Below are 23760 nucleotides of genomic sequence, written 5' to 3' on the forward strand. Positions count from 1 at the left end.
ATTCTCAATGCACTCTGTCTTTAGACCTTCCCCAGATTTAAAAAATCTCAATATTGGCCCACAGTTCTGAATTATTGTATGAGGTCATTTTTACAAGAATCCACTACAGCAAAGCTATGCCTACATCATACAGGACAAAGGTTAAATTAGGCTTAAGTATCTACCCTGTAAATAAAACCCTATGACATTTGTTCAGTTTCCTATGTGAAACTCTGAATTACTGTAAAACTGATAGCTATGAATGGAGTCTTTAGACTGGATCAACACTTCCTATTTCAATTACTGATTTCAGCAGCATGCATACAGAACTATGTTACAAAACTAGCCTCTGTGAAATGGACTCTTTGGGGCAGATTGGCTCCACATCTTTGCCTAAGCATAAAATCACTGCCCCAGCTACAGCAGACACCGACAGAGGAACGCCACAAAACTTAGTCCTAGCTCATTTCTCTATGTCACGTTGCAGTGACCTCTGTACTCATCCCTGGCCAGAGAAAGAGTGGATTTCAGCTTTTACTAGCCATCCAACCAAATCTTTTGGATAAAATAAGGTTATAACAAAGAATATATTTACGGTATACTTCTTGGGAATCAGGTCCTTCAACATATGATAATAAGGTAAAAAGCAGTGAAAGGCAAGGCTCTCTTTCATTATGACCACTTGGGGTTAAATTAGGCCCTCCTCGCACCATTTTGATGGACTCCTATTTTATCCTCAGTATTGGTGGAGCTGCAGAGGTAATGAGTCCACCGAAGTTCTGATTTTCCAAATGGTAAACTTAAGAAAAACACATAGAATCCCTGGGTAAAGCATTGCCTACTCCCTGATTTGATGACTCTGAGCCATTGTTGCTTAGGTAGACCACCTGTTGCGACCCTCACAGCTAAATATTTGGAGTCATTTCATCCTCAGGGACTTACTTCACCTTCTCTCACTTCCATGCCCTAATTTTCCTCCTTTTCTTTCTCTTCCCTGGTCATCTACTTTAACTTTTCTTCCAAATTTATTTAGCTCTTTCCTTTTGTCATGGTGCAGTAATGGTATGGTTCCCAATTGAGGACTCCGTCTATAACTACACCAGTTTATCACAACTTCTCCCTTCTCTAGTGCAGGGATTGGCACTTTACAGTAATTTCACGTTTTAATCTTATTTGAAGATAGCCACTCCAGCAGTTTTGTTAACAGTAGCTTTATGTTTGCCGCCTCCGGCGAGTGCTGTGTCGGACCTTGATTTTTGCAACCTTTGATCTCTCTATCTCAGAGGTGCCCAAGCATTGGATGGGGGCCACATGTAGGCCCGCGGAGTCCTCTGATGTGGCCCGCTGCCTCCTGCTCTGGGATGGAATAGAATAGAATACTGTTATTAAAGGTCAGTTTATTACTAAAATCACAGTGTATATATGGGCATATCTGTTCTGCAGTGGTTACTGGGCTGCTTTCAAACTGACCCGAAGATGCAAAGCAGCGCACCTGCAGGTTACCTACACTGAGCCATACACATTCTGAAAATGCACCAAACATGCAGAAAAAAATAGAAGTCTATTGCAAAGTGCAGGACATCCAAAGGTACACTGCATTGGTAAATCATAGTGCATCAGTGTGAAAGCAGCCTTGGGCCCCTTTCACACAGCCATTCCGACCCAATTGGACCCTCCATTCACCTCTAAGGAGTAGCAGATGTAAACCGACTTGTGCCCTACCTCCAATCTCATCCGCTAAAAAAAAAAAAAAAAAAAAAGAGTATAGTGGGCTGTATCCGTGTCCGCTCTGCAGAGCAGACATGGACCTGCCATCCGCAAGCTCCGTTATTGTGGCCCGCGCCCGGTTACCAAGTCACTTAGGTGGCCCTTGCAGTTAAAAAGGTTGGGCACCCCTGCTCTACCTGATGCCAGATCAGTACATGTCTACTTATGTACCAACCACTGTACCTGATCTGCTCCTATTACATTCAAACATGATAAACAAATTTGACAAGAATTTGCTGATGATTAGATGTGTACATAGGACAACCTACAATCAATATTTCTGTCATCAAACTATGATATGATATATTTTCCTATAACTAGTCATGGATATAGGGCCTAACTATATCCCTAGCACACCATATAACTATGGGGCCAAAATGTGTGCAGGTACCAATAGCATTTGGCAAATACATCATGGTTAAAGGTGTATATGAAAATTTCCATACAATTGCTATGAAAGCAGTTTGTATTCTGTAACACTAGAGGAATTTGAAATGGAGATTAGGAAGATGGGGCCCTAATGTTTTATTTTTTTCTATGGAGCCACATAACATGTAGTTGCAGTTTATTAATATAAATATCTGTATAGGAAGTGCCATTGGTTAAATCCTCTGTTTGACAGACTACTGCAAATAATAAATCAAACTTGCTTTCTTCAATTCTATTATTTTATTTATTTTTTTCAGAGAAAGTCCCTGAAACAACCCTTTATAAAACTGCCGACATAACTGGTTATGGTTGAAGAACTAGATAAGGTGGCAAGTTGCCATCTGAAATCCTCTAGAATTGTTTAGTGTCCTAACCAGGACATGCATTAATAAATTATAATAGGATGGCATCACTTTCAAATGTCTGACATCTTGTCTATCCCAATAAATGAAAAGCAGGAAGACCAATTAGTATCTGGCAGAAAGACCCATGGCTGAAAGATAATCAATTCTAAGGAGAGCCGACCTGTCCTTCTCCCATTAATGTAGGAGGCTGACAGTAAACATGGTGTTCCCCTTGACCTTATGTGCAGTCACACTGACTCTATGCTAAGTGGTAATGTACCCAATCGATTCCTCTGAGCCACTAGATGCTGTGCAGTGTGAGGACTTGGTGCTGTTGTAATAAACTGCAGCCTTGTTTTTTCTTCTATGTGGGGCACTAACATTACATCACATTCAATAGAACATGGATGGAACATAAAATTATACAATATTACACAATCCAGAATTCAGAGGGACACCTATCACAATTTAGAAAAAAAATAAATAAATATTAAACACTTTAGTTGTAGTAGAATGAGATTGCAGTGTCTGAAAGAATTATAAAAAAACTGCCTTGCACCAAGTCACCTGTATACGTGAATGAACACATTTGTGTACATTACATCCCAACTAAAGTCTTAAGCCCTGTACACACCACCACACAAAAACCCGCCGTTCTTTTGAATGGCAAGAACGCGGTGACATTATCGACTACGTCGAGCTGGTGTCTCGTCACATTCGATTCCGTCGCTGCCATCTTGCTACACCCCAGACTAACGTTGTATGCTACCGTGCTCAAAGTGTTATCGAGCATGCACGGTTTTTCTACCCTGCAGGTAAGCATACAGATGACCGGTTTTCTCGGCAGGAAACACTGCCGGGAATCCCAACGGGAAAATAGAGAGCAGGTTCTCCATTTTCCCATCGGGATTCCCGGCTGTTTTCCTGGCGGGAAAACTGCTAGGGGGCATACACACGGGCGGGATTCCCGGCCAAATGCTTTCCTGGCAGTTTTCCTGCTGGGAAAATGAGTTGTGTGTACGAGGCTTCAGCCCAAATGCTAAAAAAAACATACGCAGTTCTGGTGATTCAGCCAGTAAAACTGTTGTTTTTCAAAAGAACAATCTCTCTTCCAGAAATATCAGTTTAAAGGAATGAGACAAACCATTTACCACTAACAGTTGTGTTTACAATGGTCAGCTTTTATTTATTTATGTAAAACCTTTAAAAAAATGTTTGCTGTAACTGATTATAAAGTGTGAATTGGAGTTTAGCTTTAATTTGTTAGTGTACTTGTACATTTTTTTAATACCCTCCCCACCAGACTGAGAATGCTGTTGTCTGTTGTGCCACCTGTGCTCCTTTATCCAGACTGGGGGCACTGAAATACAGAAGGTGTGTTACTGGCCAGATCACTAGGTGACACAGAGGGGAAACAAGAAAACAAATGCAGACACTAGATTACATGATTTCTAAGCTGCAAAATATTACATTTTTGGTTTAATACTGTTTTAAGTCATTTCTACATGGGTGTTAGAATAGTTTGTGTCAACCTGTTTTTTTTTTTTATATTCTTTATTTAGCAAAAGGCAAGAGTTTTTTTATTTAGCAAAAGGCAAGAGTTTTACAGAGTGGATACACATAGCTAGATTCAGGTAGGGGGCGCGCAACTTTACGGTAGCGTAGCGTATCGTATTTACGCTACGCCGCCTTAAGTCAGAGAGGCAAGTACTGTATTCACAAAGTACTTGCCTCCTAACTTACGGCGGGCGCAAGCGCGTCTAATTCAAAATAGGCTGAGGGGGCGTGTTTTATGATAATTTGGTTTGACCTGACGTGATTGACGCCGTCCGCCTACATTTCCCAGTGTGCATTGCGGCTAAGTACGCCGCATGGTCCTATTGATTTCGATGTGGACGTAAATCCCTATTCACGGACGACTTACGCAAACAACGTAAAATTTTCGAATTTCGACGCGGGAACGGCGGCCATACTTTAACATTACTATTCCAACCATTTGATGGAATAACTTTAGGCCTGATAAAGCGTTACGTAAACGGCGTATCTGTACTGCATCGGCCGGGCATACGTTCGTGAATAGGCGTATCTAGTGGTTTACATATTCTACGCCGACCGCAATGGAAGCGCCACCTAGCGGCCAGCCTAAATATTGCACCCTAAGATAGGACAGCGCAAGCCGTCGTATCTTAGATAGGTTTAAGTGTATCTCTGTTTGAGAATACACTTAAACTTAGGTCGGCACAGATTCCGAGTTAGGTCGGCGTATCTACTGATACGCCGACTTAACTTACTGAATCTAGCTAACAGACACTAACATTGATAAGGCAGCTCCGACAAAGCTGAAGAGTCACAGTACTCACAGAAAGCTCAAAGGGCCAAGGGAATGCCATTTTAGCATTATATAAAAGGCCCATGACAACTTCAGGAAAAATATAACGGAGACCCCTTAGGTTAAAAGTGTAATTCCTTCACAGTCTGCCTGCCAGAAACCTGTGTACCATACCTTTCGACCAAGCTCTCTAACAAATTAACAAGAGGGAGCAAATAAAAAGAAAAGGAGGTGGGGAAAAAAATTGGGTGGGTGGGTGAAAAGGAGAGGGGAATCCAGTCCAGCATGGAATATTTGACACAATAAATAAATGTTGGCCCTACAGTGCCTTGAAAAAGTATTCATATCCACATTCTCCACATTTTGTCATGTTACAATCAAAAACGTAAACTTATTTTATTGGGATTTTATGTTATAGACCAACACAAAGTGGCACATAATTGTGAGGTGGAGGGAATATGATAAATGGTTTTCAAAATGTTTTACAAATAAATATGTGAAAAGTGTGGCTTGCATTCGTTTTCATCCCCCTTTACTCTGATATCCCCTAACCAAAATCTAGTGGATCCAATTGCCTTCAGAAGTCACCCAATTAGAAAATAGAGTCCACCTGTGTGTAATTTAATCTCAGTATAAATAGAGCTGTTCTGTGAAGCCCTCATAGGTTTGTTAGAGAACCTTAGTAAACAAACAGCATCATGAAGGCCAATGAACACACCAAAGAGGTCGGAGATAAAGTTGTGGAGGAGTTTAAAGCAGGGTTAGGTTATAAAAAAAATATCCCAAGCTTTGAAGATCTCACAGAGCACTGTTCAATCCATCATCGGAAAATGGAAAGAGTATGGCACAACTACAAACCTAAGAACACATGGCCAGCCACCTAAACTGACAGGCTGGACAAGGAGAGCATTAGATCAGAGAAGCAGCCAAGAGGCCCATGGTACCTCTGGAGGAGCTGCAGAGATCCACAGCTCAAGTGGGAGAATCTGTCCACAGCACAACTATTAAGCCTCATACACACGGCCGGTTTTCCTGACGGGAAAACTGTGAGGAGAGCTTTTGTATGCTCCTCGCAGTTTTTCCATCAGGAAAATTGCCTAAAAAGCGCCGGACAAAAAAATGAGAACCGGCTCTCTTTTTTCCCTTCCAATCCTCACCACAACGTGGTTGTGGCAGCATTACAGTGGGAATAAAGTGGAGCAGTAAAAACAAAGGGGGGCTCCTGTCACCTTCTGAATCTTGGGTTTGTCCTCAATGCTGCCCACCATGGATTAGAGTTATTAATTTCCATACTGTTGGTAGCCCGCCCACCTTCACTATGGAAAGCAAGATGCTGTGTGAAAATACCAGATGCAGCGTGGAACCCCGACAAGCTGAGACAACACATCAGGGTGCCAACGCCCCCTAGTTGAGAAATAATGTGTTAGATCACAATGGGGGTTATTTACGAAACGCAAATTCACTTTGCACTTCAAGTGCACTGCAAGATCTGAGGGGGGCATGCAAAGAAAATAGAAAAAAATGCATTTTTGTTTGTACATGATTGGATGAAAGAAATCAGCAGAGCTTCCCCTCATTTTGGATCTTTCCCTCAGATCTACAGCGACTGCATCTCCAAGTGCACTTGTAGTGCAAAGTGGATTTTCCTATAGTAAATCAACCCCAATGATTCTTAGCTACAATACTTGCTAAAGTTTAGAAGCTCCACTTTGCTCCTACAAGTCCTGTTGTTTTAAAGAGGACTTGAGGTGTGAAAGCCATGCCAAAAAAGGCAAACAGAGGGCAAATGACTAGTCACCATTATTTCCTTTAACAGTCTTTTCTATTACAGATTTATTAAAACATATTCCATAGGGTGTCTCTGTAAGAGGCAGCGATATCGATAAAGGTTGCGCTTCCTCATATTAGATCTGATGATTGGGGGGGGATGTTGGCAGCCGAGGCCGAGCAATCGCTCGTCTCTCAGCTGCCCCCGCCGCCATCTGGGATTAACTGCCCGGTTCCCTACTGCGCATGCACGAGCCGCGTGGTGCGCTCTCACAGGTCCCCGCTGTCTCCTGGGACCTGTGTGTTTCCCAGAAGACAGCGGAGGGCCACGCAATGGGGTTTTACTCCCATGGCAGTCTATTCCCAGAAGTGGGTGCAAATACCTGTATTATACAGGTATCTGCACCCCCCTCCTCCTGAAAGGTGGCAAATGTGACACCAGAGGGGGGGAGGGTTCCGAAAAGCGGAGGTTCGCGTTTTGTGCGGACCTCCGCTTTAAGAAGCAGCAGGAGAGGTACTTGAAGCTAATTTTTGCTTGATAGATGAAGCAGAAGCAGGGAGATCCTTGTAATACCCTCAGGTACAGACTCTTCTCCTGTGAGGAGAAGAGGGATGACAGCACCAAATCTCACTCCAAACCTCAGAAGAGAGCAGTAAGAATCAGTAAGCAGTAAGAAAAACTTGCAGTATTTATGAGATACTCACACTGGATGCAGCCAGTGACCTCGCCAACACATGCACTCTGAAGAGATGGCATACCTATGCTGTTCCTTCAGAGCTCTGTGCCGTAAACCGCAACAGTATCGCGGCTCAGCAATTCACAGGAACGGAGCCGGCAAACCTGGAAAAAGGACCGTGGAAGATGGTAGCCCCATCAGTGGTGACATCGCTAAGTACAGTGCATGCGAGTTCAGACCCCTTTGAACTTTGCAACCTTTTGTCACATTTCAGGCTTCAATACTTAAAGATATAAAACTGTAATTTTTTTGAAGAATCAACAACAAGTGGGACACAATCATGAAGTGGAACGAAATTTATTGGATATTACGATATGCAAAAACCAGCAAGAACCTTGCTGGGAGATATTTTTTTGCCGAGGAAACCGGTTGTGTGTACATTTTCGGCGAGCAAACTGTCGAGAACCTCGACGAGCCAAAAAGAGAGCAAGTTCTCTATTTCCTCGACGGGAGTCTGATTTGGCTCGTCGAGTTTCTGGTCGGGCTGGTTTTCGACGAGAAACTCGAACGTCTGTATGCTAGGAAACCCGCGCTTGCTCAGATTAAAGTATGAGACGGGAGTAAAAGTAGCATTTGTAATGGAGATAACACATTTCTAAAGCTGTAACAGACTGAAAAGTGCAAATCGTCTCTTACCAAACTTTTATTTAACACGCAAACACATGAAATTAGCAAAAGCAGCCCCAAGAGTTTAGCCAGTGGAATCGAACTTCCCCTGCCGTTGTATGTCACCGCGTTTGAGAACGAGGAGATTTTGTCTTGACTGTGCCTAACAAGGAACTCGACGAGGAAAACGATGTGTTTCGCCCGTCGTGTGTACGAGGCCATAGAGACATAACCCAAACAACTTACAGCTGTAATCGCAGAAAAAGGTGGCGCTACAAAGTATTCACTTAACGGGCTGAATAATTTTGCACGCCCAATTTTTCAGTTTTTTATTTGTTAAAAAAGTTTGAAATATCCAATAAATTTCGTTCCACTTCATGATTGTGTCCCACTTGTTGTTGATTCTTCAAAAAAAATTACAGTTTTATATATTTATGTTTGAAGCCTGAATGTGGCAAAAGGTCGCAAAGTTCAAGGGGGCCGAATACTTTTGCAAGGCACTGTATTTCATAATGTGATGCATACTAGCACATTATGCCACTACCTTGCAGGGGATTTTTTTTTTTTTTTTAAGTCTGCAGTTTACTAGCTCAAATTCTCACTTTTAAAAATTCAGATTTAATTTACGTTGCTGGGTATTAATCAGTATATGAAACGTGCATTTTTCTTTTTTGAGGTACAAAGCATATCTGTCCTGTGAACAAGCTTGTTTATTTCTGCATTTAGATGAAGTTTGAGATAACAGTCATTCCACTGACACAGCACTACTGGTCACCACATGAGAAAATTGGTGATCATGTTTTTCAAAGAACAAGAAACCTTCAAAGTAACACATTTTTAAGCTTCTACAACTTTGCTGTCCACCAATATAAATAATGTAATGAAAGGATACTAGACCCCATTCGATATCACCAAAATAGGTAAAATAAAGAACAAATGTGTTCAGTTTGTACCAGCTTCCGAACTGGATGTGTCAAGCACATTTAGGCACCAACAAAGCAGATCAGCTGTGGAGCCCAGCCAGTGCCTGTAATTAAAAGTTATTTTAAAATTATTTTATAATTGCAGTGGGAGTGTGATTCCACGTTCTTCTGATGCCTTTGACTCCCTCAACTCGTTATTTCTCAGACCTCAGCATGGTGTGATAATATACGAGTCCTGCTTGTCCTGATCTTCTGAGAGAGACTTTGGGCTTGTCTGATAGCTACAAATTCCAGATAACTGATGACTAGCCTTTATGTGGTTTTGCATTTAATTGGGCATCTTTTGCAAAAAGTTTTAAAGAATAACCCCAACCTTCTGCCAAACATGATATTGTAAGGCAGAGAAAGTTATCAGCTTTCCGAATAGTAGCCATCACCCATCTTGATTTATTGCGCATATTCAGGGTTTTAACATGGACCTAGGATTAGATATATTTTTTTCAAGTTAAGTGCATGCATGCTAATATGTAAGTAACACTTACATCAATTTACTAACTCCTACAGAGATCACATACTTCTCCTGACAATGCCTAATCATATTTTCTCTCTATAAGGACAGTACCATCTTTATTTAGACACTATTCAAGCCCAGGATTTACTTACTGGTCCGATATGCTGGCCTAACCGATGACACAATCATGTAAATCAAGGTGACTGTGCAGGTCCTGCAAATCTTTAACACAGATCAACTCCTGCAGAAAGCCTTTAACTTCTGAATTTACAATGCTGCAATCTGATAACTGGGGGAAAGGAGACATATGATGAAATGTTTCCTCCTGCCTGCAGGGGACTGATAGATAGATAAATGCTGTGATGGAGTCCTGGACTTTATCACAGATGAATATCCTAACATGGAGTAGAATTTTCTTCTACTGTTGGATACATGCACTATGGGCCTAAGCTAATAATGGATGAGATTGGATGGATGAGATGAAAGAGATGAGATTGTCCCTAGGTTTGTGACGGTTCAGAAAACGTTTATTACTATAAAGCAGTTCCTTAGAACCCTGCGACAAATAAACTTTATCTAAACTAAACTTGAATTAAAAAACATAGTGGAGCTTCTAGCTCTTTCCATTTGCAGCACACTGATGACACCAAGTGAAAGTCACTTACAGTGCCTCGAAAAATAATTCATACCTCCTGAAACTCTCCACATTTTGTACTGTTACAACCAAAAATGTAAACGTATCTTATTGGGATCTTATGTGATAGACCAAAAAAAGTGCCACAGAATTGTGAAATGGAAGGAAAGTGATAAATGGTTTTAGGATTTTTTTACAAATAATTATCTGAAAAGTGTGGCATGCATTTGTTTTCAGCCCCCTTTACTCTAAAACCCCTAAAATCTAGTCAAGCCAATTACCTTCAGAAGTACCCTAATTAATAAATATAGTTCACCAGTGTGTAATTTAATCTCAGTATGAATAGAGCTGTTCTGTGAAGCCCCCAGAGGCTTGTTAGAGAACCTTAGTGAACAAACAGCATCATGAAGGCCAAGGAACACATCAGACAGGTCAGGGATAAAGTTGTGGAGAAGTTTAAAGCATAGTTAGGTTATAAAAAAGCAAACCTATTAAGATATGGCCGTCCACTTAAACTGACAGGCCAGACAAGGAGGGCATTCATCAGAAAAGTAGCCAAGAGGCCCATGGTAACTCTGGAGGATCTGCAGAGACCCAAAGCTCAGGTGGGAGAATCTGTCCACAGGACAACTATAAGTCGTGCACTCCACAAATCTGGCCTTTATGGAATAGTGGTATTGTTGAAAGTAAGCTATAAGTCCTGTTTTCAGTTTGCGAAAAAGCCACATGGGGGACACAGCAAACATTCTAATATACGGTCAAACAGAAGATCAAAAAGGGAAATTCAATGCATTTCAGGGGTCCAAAAGAACCCCCTTTTTTTAGGTCTGGAAAAACAATGTTTAAGACCTAACTAATGGTATAACATTAATACAGTTGTCACCTAAAGAGCAAAAGTGGGGAAATCTTCCAATGGAGACACCTGTTCACTATGACAACTGTCCAGTAGTGGATTTCTTTCTATATTGCAGATCCCATCTCACTTCCTGTTGTGTTTCCAGAACAGGGGTGAAGAGAGATCAACCCAACGTAACACATACAGCAAAAAAATAACCTGACAGAGGTTCTAACTGTGCCCTAAATTTTAAAACTGGCTTTGGATATACTTTAAACATTGCTGTTACAGAAAACATCTTGATAAATGCATAAAGGAATACGGTAGTTTAAAACATCAAATGTGCAATTCTACAAGATACATAAAAATACCTTATATACAAAAAATGGTTATTTTACCATTCTGCTCTACAGTATCTGATTTATCAGAAACGTGACTCAAATTGTTTACTACTCAAATTGTTGACTCAAATAAGGTCCTGCTAGAATATGGTTTTGGGATATTTTTTGCGCTTGATAGTTTTGGTTGTTCATTATGTCATAATAATGGATACTGTCCAAATTATCTGGATAATCTCAGATTACCTTGGGATTCTGGGATAATGTTAAGTAAAACACTATGAAAATACTTTCTGTCTGGGAGATCCAACAGCTGGGATAGATTTTTAACTGGCCACTTCCTCTGAATGCTAATCAACAAATCTAGATTTGGACCACACTACTGGTATTCATGTAAATGACTTCAAACACCTAGCTGTATTTGGTGCTCTGTTCTTCAAGGCAGCAGGGTAAGTGCGGAGAGATCATACTAGTGATTCTCTGGGTCAGTAATTAGCATTGTTGTCCTACAACATTGCCCCAGTTTTGCAGAAGAAATTGGATATGTTCATCCCCACATAATTTGGGAGGGCTACAGAAGAGGGACCACTCCATGCTAGTACACTAGTTTTTTAATCTAAGTGCTTAAAAAACAAACTGTTGGTATTGCCTCAATGCATATAATCAGATGCAAAAGTTAACTGGAATTGAACAAAGAAAGACCAAATCCAAGTGGTTACTATAGGGCAAAACAAATAATTCTTGGTTAAGACAATGACAAATCATTAAATTGTAAACTACAAATAAAGCAATAAACCCCTTTGCTATAACCTTTGGTAAATTAATTGACTGCACAGAAAAAAAATACAATTTAAAATGAAACTATAGACAAAATTAGAATTATATTTACGCTGTAGTCTATAACTAGCATTAACACAGCATTTTTGGTTTTCTGTAATATAGGCTTTTACCTGTTGATCACAATGTTGGATCTGTTATTTTTCCACTTCCTCTAAGTAGGCAACAACACTGTTTGTGTTGTTACCCTAACAACATGGACAGGGTAGTCTTAGAAAGTCGTTTTTCATAGACTTTTTGCCAGGAGAAGAGGAGAAGATGCAGTGTAGCTGTTCGCAAGTGCCAGAGGGTAAAGAAAAGTACATAGATCCGACAGGTGTAATTGACTTACACCGTCGGATCTTAGAATGCAATACTTTGGCCGCTGCTGGGGGGAGTTTGCATCGTATTCCAGCGTCGGGTATGCAAATGAGGATTTACGGCGATCCACGAAGGTTTTTCCCGTCGTTACGTCGCCGCTAGTAATTTTTTCCCGTCGCAAATTTACACCTGCTTTAACATGGCTTAACTTTAGTCGAGCCATGTTAAAGTATGGCCGTCGTTCCCGGGTCGAATTTCTATTTTTTTTGTTTTGGCGTAAGACGTCCGGGAATACGAATGGACGATACGCACGTCGCCGTTCTAAAAAATGACTTTGCATCGCGCAAAGCACGGCGGGAATTTCAAAACTAAGCATGCGCAGTATGTCCTGCGCGGGAGCGCGCCTAATTTAAATGGTACCCGCCCCATTTGAATTGGGCGGGCTTGCGCCGGAGGTGTTGACGATACACCGCCGCAAGTTTACAGGTAAGTGCTTTGTGGATCAGGCACTTACACTGAAAACTTGCGGCGGTGTAACGTAAACGGGTTACGTTACACGGCCGCAATTCTACGTGAATCTGGCCCATAGCTTTTTAGGGGATTAGCAATGCACTGTTAGTTGTCAGTAAGAGCAAAAATGTTTCATCAGTGGTCAGCGGGGGTTAAAAAATTCCTCATCAGTAAGCAGTGGAAGGTAAAAAAATACCCAATCAGTGGTCAGTAGGAGGAAAAAGTGCCCTGGCATCAGTGGTCAGTAAGAAAAAAAATGCTCCAACTTCAGTGATCAGTGGCAGCAAAGAATGCCTCAACATTAGTGGGAGTAAGGATTTCCCAGTGTCAGCAGTCAGTAGGAGAAATAAATGCCCCAATGTTATTGTCAGTAAGAGGAAAAATATTAGGAAGTGATAGCTGGAGGGCTCTGAGGCTGGAGGCACTCTACATGACCCTGTGGATGCATGGGTATTTTGTAGCAGGCTAGGGGGCACTCTGAAAGAATGGCAGAACCATCAAGGGCTCTTCAGGGAGCTGGGGATCTGCAGAAGGCTAAGAGGCATGATGGGGACTGTGGGGCTCTGTGGATAGAAGGGGGCTCTGGAGGAAGGCTGGGGGACAGTACTATAGCAGCACTTGCAGGGGACCGTGTGCAACAGAGACTGCTCTCCCCACCATAATTTCAGTTTAGACTTTCTGTCAGTACAGGCACCCCATGGAGCGTGAAAGTGAAACTTTTCCTTCATCCTCTCTTCACATAACAAGGGGTCTGTAGCATTTGGGGAAGCATTCATTTACAATGCCTTCATGTAATGCCTCATGGAGAAGCGCCCTGTGCTACACTCAGCATTCCAGCATCAGTGCCACTCTGCAGAGTGTCCTGGATCCTAGCACACACCAAGAAGAGCTTCCTTCAGCCCACCACTCCCCATTTCAGGGCGTCCCCCAGCCTAGGCCCCATAACCACTGCATGGGCTACTATGGCGGCAGTTTCGCCATTGTTGCTTCTACTGACAGAAGGCATAATAAATTCCTATGCAATGGTAGCTTTAGTAACATTTTGTCTATGTAAGCAGCCTTAAAATGTTTGACAGTCTCTTAAAGGATGAATATCATCCAGAATTACTTAAAGATCATTACCTGGTGCTTGTTCTCAAGTCCCAGTATCTTATGTACGTATCATAGCCACACGATAACAAAATGGAAGGCGTTTCATAGCACACATCCAGAACACCAGCACCTCGTTTAAATTCAGTTCCAAGGCAGTTCATCAGTTGGCCACTGCAATGAAAAAAAAAAATCCTTTTACATTGGCATTAATGAGTAACCATAGTCTTTTATATACAGGTTGCCTTTTGTGTTTGCTAGATGTGAAACCCATTTATTGTGAAAAATATTACATTATGGAAGGGCCAATTTAGATGAAAGCAGTCACAAAATATTATCGATTTTTACACTAAACATCAATAGAAGACATTAAACCTCTATCATCTGGCCCTGCAACTTTTAAAGCATTTGGCCGCTGTTGGATTGCAGATTAAGGTACAATGGGAACCTAGGCGAAAAAGCAGCTTTGGACCCACCCTCCCTGGTCCTTTAGATTGACATTCATAAAGATTGCAATAGGCACAGAGAAGCTGCTCTCATTTGCATTGTGTGTTCTGGATTGTCCCATCAGATACCAACTGCCTACGAGTGCATCTTCCCTTGTGAATGGACAGACAGGTGCAAAGCTTGGACCATTGCTATCCCCTTGTTTAACTGCAGGAGCATGAAGGCTGTAGCTGGGCCACCTGGACATCTACTGAGCTTCTGCCTAAGTTGTCTTGTGGAGGATTCATCTCTGAGGTTGCCTAAAGGCCAAAGCAGAATTAAAGAGAAACCTCAACAAACTAAAAAGAACTACTGGCTATACACATACTGCAGGTGTATATTTATGTGTAGACGGGGACCGAAATAAGCATCAGCCTTTTATGTGCATTTACCTAACTTGAACATTATTGTTCATTAATAAAACTAACTGAGCTTTACAAGCATCAGGGAGCTGACACCATCCCACAAATATTCTCTGGCACAACAGCCCCTATGGAAAATTCTAGCATTCCCAGACTCCCAATCCAGGCATGGCTGTTACCCATTACTATGCCAGGATACATGTAAATATTTAAATGTTAAACTTTGCTTTGAACGAGTTAGCCGAGATGATACTCTAGTCAGCTCCCTCTAATCTCACCACTGATCATAAATCATTATGAAAGAACAGACATCTTCTATCACAGGAGAATATATTTTCATTGCTCAAATACAGTAAAGACCAGTAATATTTATTAAACCAGATGCATATATGTCTCTTTTTGGAACATATGCTGTTTTTTACTGAATGCTGTCTCAATCCTCCAGTATGGTCCCTAAAGCAGGTGTCTGAGGCACACATCCAACTTCATGTTCTTAAGCAGTGACATTTCATATTAAAATGTGTATTTGCTCCAATTCACTGTAGAACCTGCTGACACATGGACTCCCCAAGAAGAATTGGACCATTGTTTTATTACACTTGAAATAAGTATTTTTTGTAATGCTTAAGTGTACAAGACGGTCTTTCTCATCACTCCTACAATGTGTACTTCTCATCAATCTAACCTGAAAATTGGTGCAATTCAAGAAATGTCCTATGAAAACAATGCTAGGTTTCCTTTTTCAGCTACATTAGATGCCACACCTCTTGCATATCAAATCCCATTTCTAAAGTCAGATAATAGTATTTTTAGGTTGATCATACCGAACTTGCTTTAACACAAAGCTGGGTAACATCTGGGTGTATCTGGATTAGATTATGGAAAACTGTTCATGCAGAGGTATATATCTTAATTTCTGATTTCCTGTGTCTGAAAGTTATCTACGAATGCATACTGTACAGCAGGGGTCTCCAAACTTTTCAAACAAAGGGCCATTTTATTGCCCTTCAGACTATAGGAGGGCCTGATTGGGGCCAGCAAAGGAAGAAAATGTCACGGGCCCGGCATCAGTGAGAACATATATGGCCTCAGGGTTGGTGGTCAATAGGAAGAGGAGTATCCCCCCTATTAGTAGGAGGAATAGTATACCATAATTGGTATCAGTGGATAATATAGTGCCCCATTGTTGGTGTCAATAGGAGGAATAGTGCCTCATGTCAGTGGGAGGAATTGTGCCCCAAGGGCCGGAAAAAGGCTGGCAAAGGGCCACATCTGGCCCTCGGGCCGCAGTTTGGAGACCCCTGCTGTACAGTGACATCCCTTTTTTTTTGTTATTTTATTTAGTAATGGGTGCTAAGCAGCAATTCATATATTTCTACAACAGCTACATACATCATAGAACAAAAGCCCCTGAAACTAGAGATTGTCACCTCTTCAGAAAAAAAGCTGACTGTATGAACTTCACCACATTTCTATAAGAGCTACTAACTATAAAAAAAAAAAAAAAAAAATTCTAGAGTTATTAAAATCGCCAAACACAGCCTACTAACATTTTTTTTTCTTATCTTTCAGTGTCTAAAGGGTTGGTTGCTAATAATCTGATTTTCTAAACCAGAGCCCCAGAATAATATGATGTCTGCCCCTATCGAGCATCCAGCATAAATGGTGCTGCAGCTGTGCCTGCCCCCATCATGATTCACACATGGAATACAGGAAGGAGACCCCCCAATGGCTCATGCGTGAAACTTTTTATTTTTGATCAGATATCAAGACTCATCTAAAACATGCGGAGACAAATGGTCACCCTATTTTATTTGTTTGTGTACAGACTGTTATAGCCATAGAAAATCCAAGAAAGTTACATGATTGTTGACAATGGATTGTATGCTTTTCTAAAATTGCATTAGTAATGTTAAATGATCAGTTTATATTATAATTTTCTATCTTCCATGCTCATCCTACACCTATTCTGTTAAAATACTGCTGCTTCAATTAATCACTATAAGGTTTGTAAGCTCTATCTTATGGTCAATTTAGATGTAAACAGTGCTCAGAGATGTAATTAAAGTGAACCTGTGGCCACACTCAATTATTCATGTCTTCTTAAGCAATAAATAAGCTTTGAAACACATGATCTCTGTAGCTGTAGCCAGTGAGGAGTAATTAATCCTCAAGAATAACAGAAGTACTGCAATCTGGGTTTAGTTGGTTTTAGCGCAGAGTTTTTGCTTTTTGCTCCGATACATGAGCTGTGTGAAGCCTGGCATCAGCATTTGCTATTCATCCATATCCACATAAATCCACTGGAATTATAATTACTGATATATGAATATATATGCTGAGGCACCTCTTACTTATTAACAGCCTTGTGATTCAAATCAATAAATTCTCAGGGTGTATGACTAATACTTGTTGTGACCTAACATACACTATATTGTCAAAAGTATTGGGATGCCACACACAAACTTTAATGGCATCCCAGTCTTAGTCATAGGGTTCAACATTGAGTTGGCCCGCCCCTACAGCTCTTCAACTCTTTTGGGAAGACTGTCCACAAGATTTAGGAGTGTGTCTATGGGAATGTTTGACCATTCTTCCATAAGCGCATTTGTAAGGTCAGGCACTAATGTGGACGAGAAGGCCTGGCTCACAGTCTCTGTACTAATTCATCCAAAAGATGTTCTATTGAGTTGAGGTCAGGACTCTGGGTAACCATTTTTATTTGCTATTCTCACACAACTGGGTGGGCTCGGAGAGCAGTGCTCTGTGCCCCGAGCCTACCCTTTTTTGAAGCTTATTAGAACTTCTGGCTCTAATCACGTGCTTCCACAAACCCCCCCCCCCCCCCATTGGAATCCGGAGCTCTGCATGTATATCAGGAGGCCGGACACATGGATGGGGGGGCGGCCCGTGCACCCCTAATGGATGGGTAGCCACTGATCTAAACTCTGTAAATCATCAGTTCATAAACTATGTTAATGTGGATTGTCAGAGCAGTGTAGTGTGACTGCATCAATGTGCATTAGTTTTCCTTATAATGGCCAAAATATACTAGCTGTTGCATAATTGTAGTCTTTCAACATATATAGCAGCATGGCTACCAGTCAGATGAACACTGGTCAAAAATGGCAACCGACTCTGAAAAATACTGCGCTGCTATTTATAAAGGTACAGTGGGAAAAATTAAAAAGCAGGTCTACATTATCATATATCTATTACGGACCTATGATAGGTTATTTACCATGCTGTATGCAATGTCAAAGCTTAAATAATTTGCAATGCACGGATAATGTGTAGTTGACTGGTTTCTTACAAATTTTACTTGTGAAGACTATTATTTATGAGTGAGTTAACATTCATGACAATATGCTGGAATGTTTCAAATGGTTAATCTCATCTGCCCATGATTAGCACTGCATAGTTACAGGGGAAAAACTAATCATTGCTTGGTAATCCCTGGAAACAGCATCTAAATGACCCCTTTTACTCCAATACAGAGCTACTTAGGGGAAAATGAAACCAAATAACTATATATTATAATCTTCTGATCTGCTCATTAATTTAACTGCTCCCCTTGTATGTCTCACAATGGGTAAACAGCACCTGCTCTTTAAGTAAGTTACAAATGATATACATTAAATCAAAAGAATGGAATCTGACATGAGATTCATGCATCGGACTCCATTATTTTGCCACTCTCTGCTCCTTGATCCAGTGTCACAGATCTGAGGCACCATCTGTAATCTGGACTAAAACCTTGTTGGGGGATAAAGACCACACAAAAGGAGAAATAGAGTCCTGGGAGATGTTAAAATAAGTAAACACCTTTGTGTCAGCGAAATAGCTGATAAAGCAGATTAGCGGCTGGTGCACTGGAGTTCCCAGATCAGAAGGCGAAGCCCTGTACGATCTTTGTAGCCAGCACGCTTCTGTGATCACAGCCCTGGCTGCATGCTGGGGCAGGCCCGTTTCCCCCAGTGGCTCTCCAAAGAGCAGATTATGTAGAATAACAATTTCATTGTCACTGTGTAATTCCCTCCGTGACCGTGACTGTGGGCTACAACATCGACCCTTAATGCCTAGTCCATAACAACCATTTAAACAGGCTTGACAACCTTAGCGACAGCCCCCCATGAGATCATCATGGGCAAGTTTTAACATCAAGTGCATAGACTAATCCCCCAAACCTGAGCCCAGGGGTGCTGGTTATTGGACTTAAGACTTTCTCAGGGCACTGGGCGTATAGATTTCAGTAGAGGTTTTACTTGCACTCTCATTTGTAATTTGAAATTGCATTTGTAATTTGCAGCCTAAAATGTAATCCATGTGTTATAACCAACAAATATAAAAAAATAAAAAATATATATACATTCAAGCTATATAGTAAAAATGTAATAAATAATAAATATTGTTACAAGTAACTGAATTAAAGGGTTTATAATAAAGAAAATGATTCTACAAGATACAAATAAGGCATATTAGGAAATAATGAACTAAAGAAATAGTAAAATAATAAGTAATAATTAACTAAAGTAATAGTATAAAGAGGAATAGCACTCATAAGTTTACACTTTTAAGGCCACAACTCTACAACTTAGATTCATAAGGCATTAGCTAAGCACTACCCTTTGTGAGTAAGCCTTAAACTCATCACTGCAACTGATTCTCCAGATTGGGCAACACAGGTATAGTCACCTGTATCCTCAGATCAAAGTTTAAAAAAATAAAAATACAAATTATATAAAACAAATAGCAACATTCTGTAGCTTTGAAAGTAAAAAGTTTATGAAAAGTGAAAAAAAACAACAACTTGTGAACACAATGGCTTCCCTGTGTAGAAAAACAGGATAGCTGTTAGAATTTGGCAAAAGTGCCAAAAGAAACAAAAAAAAACTTCACTAGAAGTCCTTTAGTGTACTGCATTAAAGTAGAACTAAAGGCAAAACCCTTTTTTCCTTTGGATAGAGTAAGGGCCCTTTCACACGGGGCGGATCAGTAATGATCCGCCTCTGTGTGTCCGTAAGCTCAGCAGGGATCGATCCATAAATCCCTGCTGAGCTGTCGGATGACAGGACAGTCTACGCACATTGTGCAGGGACCGCCCTGTCTTTTCCCTGCTCTCCCCTATGGGGGATAAGATGAACACGGACCGTGTGACAGTGTTCATCCGATCCGATCTGCAGACGGAAGAAAAATTACGGTTTTCTTCCGTCTGCAAAATCGGATGTTTGCGGAGTCAGCAGATAAACATCCGCTGACACCCGCAATCACATAGGGATCAATGTATGTCCCTTTTTCATCCGCAAACGGATGGATGAAAAAGCGGACATACGGTCCGCACGTCTGAAAGGGACCTAAGGGAGGGTGCCACTAGGGGGCCTCATCAGGGTTGCTAGCCTCAGTAAAACCAGGGACAATATGTAAAAATCGTTTTTTTTTAAGTCCCAATATTATAGCTTCCCTGCCTCTCCAGTACATTTTCAGTGTGTGTATGTATATACTGTGTGTGTATATTGTGTGTATACTGTGTATGTATACTGTATGTGTGTGTACTGTGTGGCCCCATAATCTATTGCCTGGGGGCCCCATAATCTCCTATTGCCCGGGGACCCCATATTCTCCTATTGCCCGGGGACCCCGTGAGTTGTCAGTCGACCCCTGGTTATAACTTATAGCAGTGTGTGTGCCATTGGGGAGATTTCTCTTCACTTCCTGTCCCCTAGTCAAACAGGAACCTGGCTGTCACTAGAAGTAGTATCGTCATTGGAAGTTTTCCCTTCTATTACTGTTCTTGGGACAACCCAAATTGTGGGTATTTCTTTTACTTTCACTCTCAGTTATAAGGGGTGAATCTCCATAATGGGGACACAGACACCAATAAAAACCTGGCAGGTGTTCTAATCCATCTCCATACTGTCCAAAACTAAAATAAAATGCAATTATTTGTACTTTAAAGTAGAACTATAGGCAACACATGTCTTTTCATTTTGGATAGAGCAAGAGAGGGTTATAACCCCAGGTAGATTTTTCACCAACTGTGTCCCATTACAAAGATTTCCCTTCACTTCTTGCGCCACAGCCAAATAGGAAGTGAGAGGAAATCCCTGCAATTCCTTGTGGACCCCTAGATTTACCCCATTGGAATATTTCCCCTCTAATACTTTTCTAGGGACAACCCAAAATGTGGGATTTTCTTTTACTTTCACTTTCAATGATAAGGGTAAAACAGGACAAATAGAGAGGGTGACTCTACCTAATGGGGGCACAGACAGCAAAAAAAACTGACAAGCCTTTTAATTCCCCTCTACGCTATCCAAAACTAAAATAAAAGTTTGGCGTTTAGTTATACTTTAAGTTTTTAAAACAGCTGGGATTTACAAGCCATAACTTCCATCATAAGTTAAAACAACAAGGAGTGTATTTCTCATTTAAAAGGATTCTGTCCCAAAGCTACCTGCCTTCAAAGCCTGCTAAAGAAGGCTGGTTTTATCTCTGCATTTCTAAAAGCATTTGACTATAGGTGAAAAGGGTTCATTCAGTACACTGGAACGATCATGCTGCACAGTCATGTTCCTTAAATCAAACATCAGGCTAGGTTCACATCTGTGAACCTAGCCCGATGGCACCTCCATGGCATCTTAATGGCACCTCCATGCACCAAAAAAACATGGTGCATTTTCCAGCACACAGAAACACATGGTGCACATTTAAAAAAAGGTTAAGGGACCTTTCTTCTACAGGAAACACAGGTACAGTACAGGAGCCCGATCAAATGAATGGGCTGTTGTACCCCGCAAAGAGGGCAAGCAGCACCACTTAGATGTACTCATAGTAATTTTCTTCACTTATTTGCTAATGTTTGCATACATGGCACCTCTACTACTTCATTTTATGGAACACAGTTTTACCTCCTCGCATTACCATTGAATAGTTCATAGTTGAATTCCTGGGCCTTCTGATCAAACAGAGATTGTTCTGTGCACAATTTTTGAATTTTGGCAACCTTTTTGAGTGGGTGAGTGTTTTTTACTGTTATCTGGCAAATAAATGCATATCATGCATATTCCTCATAATTTCCTGAAGAAAGAGTGCAAAACAGTACTGTCTCTGTATCAGCACTGAGCAGAGAAAATAAATCTATTATCCAATGTTTTTACGCCATTTACAAAAGTCAGGCCTAAGATCATAAGTGGCAATCTACTACTGTATGACTGAGCCAACAATTTACTTATGTTGTGTATCAAACTTTTTCTATGCATGGCCTTAAGCTATCCATAAAATCAAGAAGACAATTACATATTTGCAAACAATCATTACTTCCCTTCTGGAAACTATCAAATAATAATTATCCGAAGTCTAAGAGTCTGTTTAAATTTTTGTGCTGAAAACTGTGGATCAGTGGATAAAGCAGTTTTAATATAATATCTATACTTCATGTAAAGCGCACTAAAATTGTTAAATACCTAGGTGGCATGATGTCTCTTTGCAATTGATAACGAAGGAGCGGAAAGATGCTGAGGACACCTACATGACCTTTATCATATCTTCTAAAACACAGTTAAATTTCAATCTATGTGTGGCCACCATGGTTGAACAGAAGCCGATCTACCGATCGACTTCTGTGCAACTGCCTTGTTGGTGTAGCGCCCTGCTCCCAATGACTGGGGCGCTATTACAAATTCAGAGGGCGTCTGAGCCAATAGCAGGCTTAGACTTTGTTGAATTCCATTGAAATTAGCCACTGTTCTGGCTAATGGTTATTCTTGGTAGGATTTTCCCCTGTTGCGTGTAGGTGGCGTTACCACCTCAGGCCCATGTTGGAACACAAGCGAACCACGATGTGTTAAGTGACCCTTCTCGGCACCAGCCCAGTGGGAGTGGTGCCCCGCTGTGCATGCCAGGAAAGAATACTTAAGGGTCAGATGCCATTTTTCGGGGTCCTTCGCCTCGTGGCCCTCCTGGCGCGAGGCATGTGTGTGTGTGTGATCTCGACTTCGGGACCACGTTGGCCTGAAGCTATGCTGGCTGGGGCCTATGATTCAAGAGGGGATCCCCAGCTGTCCAGCTGTCCAGCTGTCCATCCAAGTGGGGAAAGCTGCTTAACGAAGGAAACTGGGGAGGACCTGCCCTGGAGGAGACCAAGCAAAGCAAGCTGATGTCTCGGGATAGGCCTGGTGACTTTGTTATAAAGGGATCCACTATTCTATTTATCTTACAGTCCGCCAGATCGGCTTAAAGGCTCTTTTACTGTAAGGCTGGAAGTTCGGGACTTAATTCCTGTGGCAGAGGATTCCTGGCTATCCATCTTTCATTCTCAGACGGTCTGTGGCAGAGACTGTTCTCATACTGTCCGTGCATCATCCCGGCTGCTAGGCCATGGGAAAGGGGTCTATCCGGATGAGCAATACCCACTCAAGAGAGAGTGGTGAATACTGGAACTTTTGAAATTTTTGTGTGCTCTGTACCACGTACCTGAACCTTCCCCTTCTCTCCTTCTACCTTCTACTTTCTTCACAAGTTTTATGCAGCAAAAATAAAACCTAACAGTTGAAGGTTTTACATATTGTGTGGACATTGCAATTTTTACAGACTTTCCTCCCCTGACAACGAATCTAGAGGCAACATGCAAAAACCAATCTAAACCAGCTCCTTCGGGGGTAGTGCTACATTGGTATATTCTGTCCCGTGTAAAGCCAGTTTAAGGACAACCCTATTCAACTCAAACTCTATCACCAAGCCTACTCTACATCACTGAGGTTATATGAGTTAAAAATCAGACAATCTCCACTTTGCTTCCATCTTTGCAATTAGGAAGCAGATTTATATTAAGCCATATGGTTGAACCCCATAATACATGCATTCTGTTCACAAGTGTCCTGAATCTTCTAAATGTTAAATTCCCCCAAGGCTTGTGTAGTAGGGTTGGAGGAGGACCTCCCTGTTAACTTAAATACCAAGCAACTGCTAAGGATAGTAC

General features: G+C 41.3%; 1 protein-coding gene across 1 annotated transcript in view; it reads right to left on the reverse strand.

The window, feature by feature from the left end:
- FBXW4 (F-box and WD repeat domain containing 4) overlaps positions 1-23760 on the reverse strand; it is a 247251-nt gene that overhangs the window by 9437 nt on the left and 214054 nt on the right. The window contains exon 7 of the mRNA XM_040361932.1: positions 13969-14109. Coding sequence (XP_040217866.1) covers positions 13969-14109 — 141 coding nt within the window. The remainder of the gene's footprint in view (positions 1-13968; positions 14110-23760) is intronic.

Source organism: Rana temporaria, chromosome 8, assembly GCF_905171775.1.
Source record: "Rana temporaria chromosome 8, aRanTem1.1, whole genome shotgun sequence".
Taxonomy (NCBI): domain Eukaryota; kingdom Metazoa; phylum Chordata; class Amphibia; order Anura; family Ranidae; genus Rana; species Rana temporaria.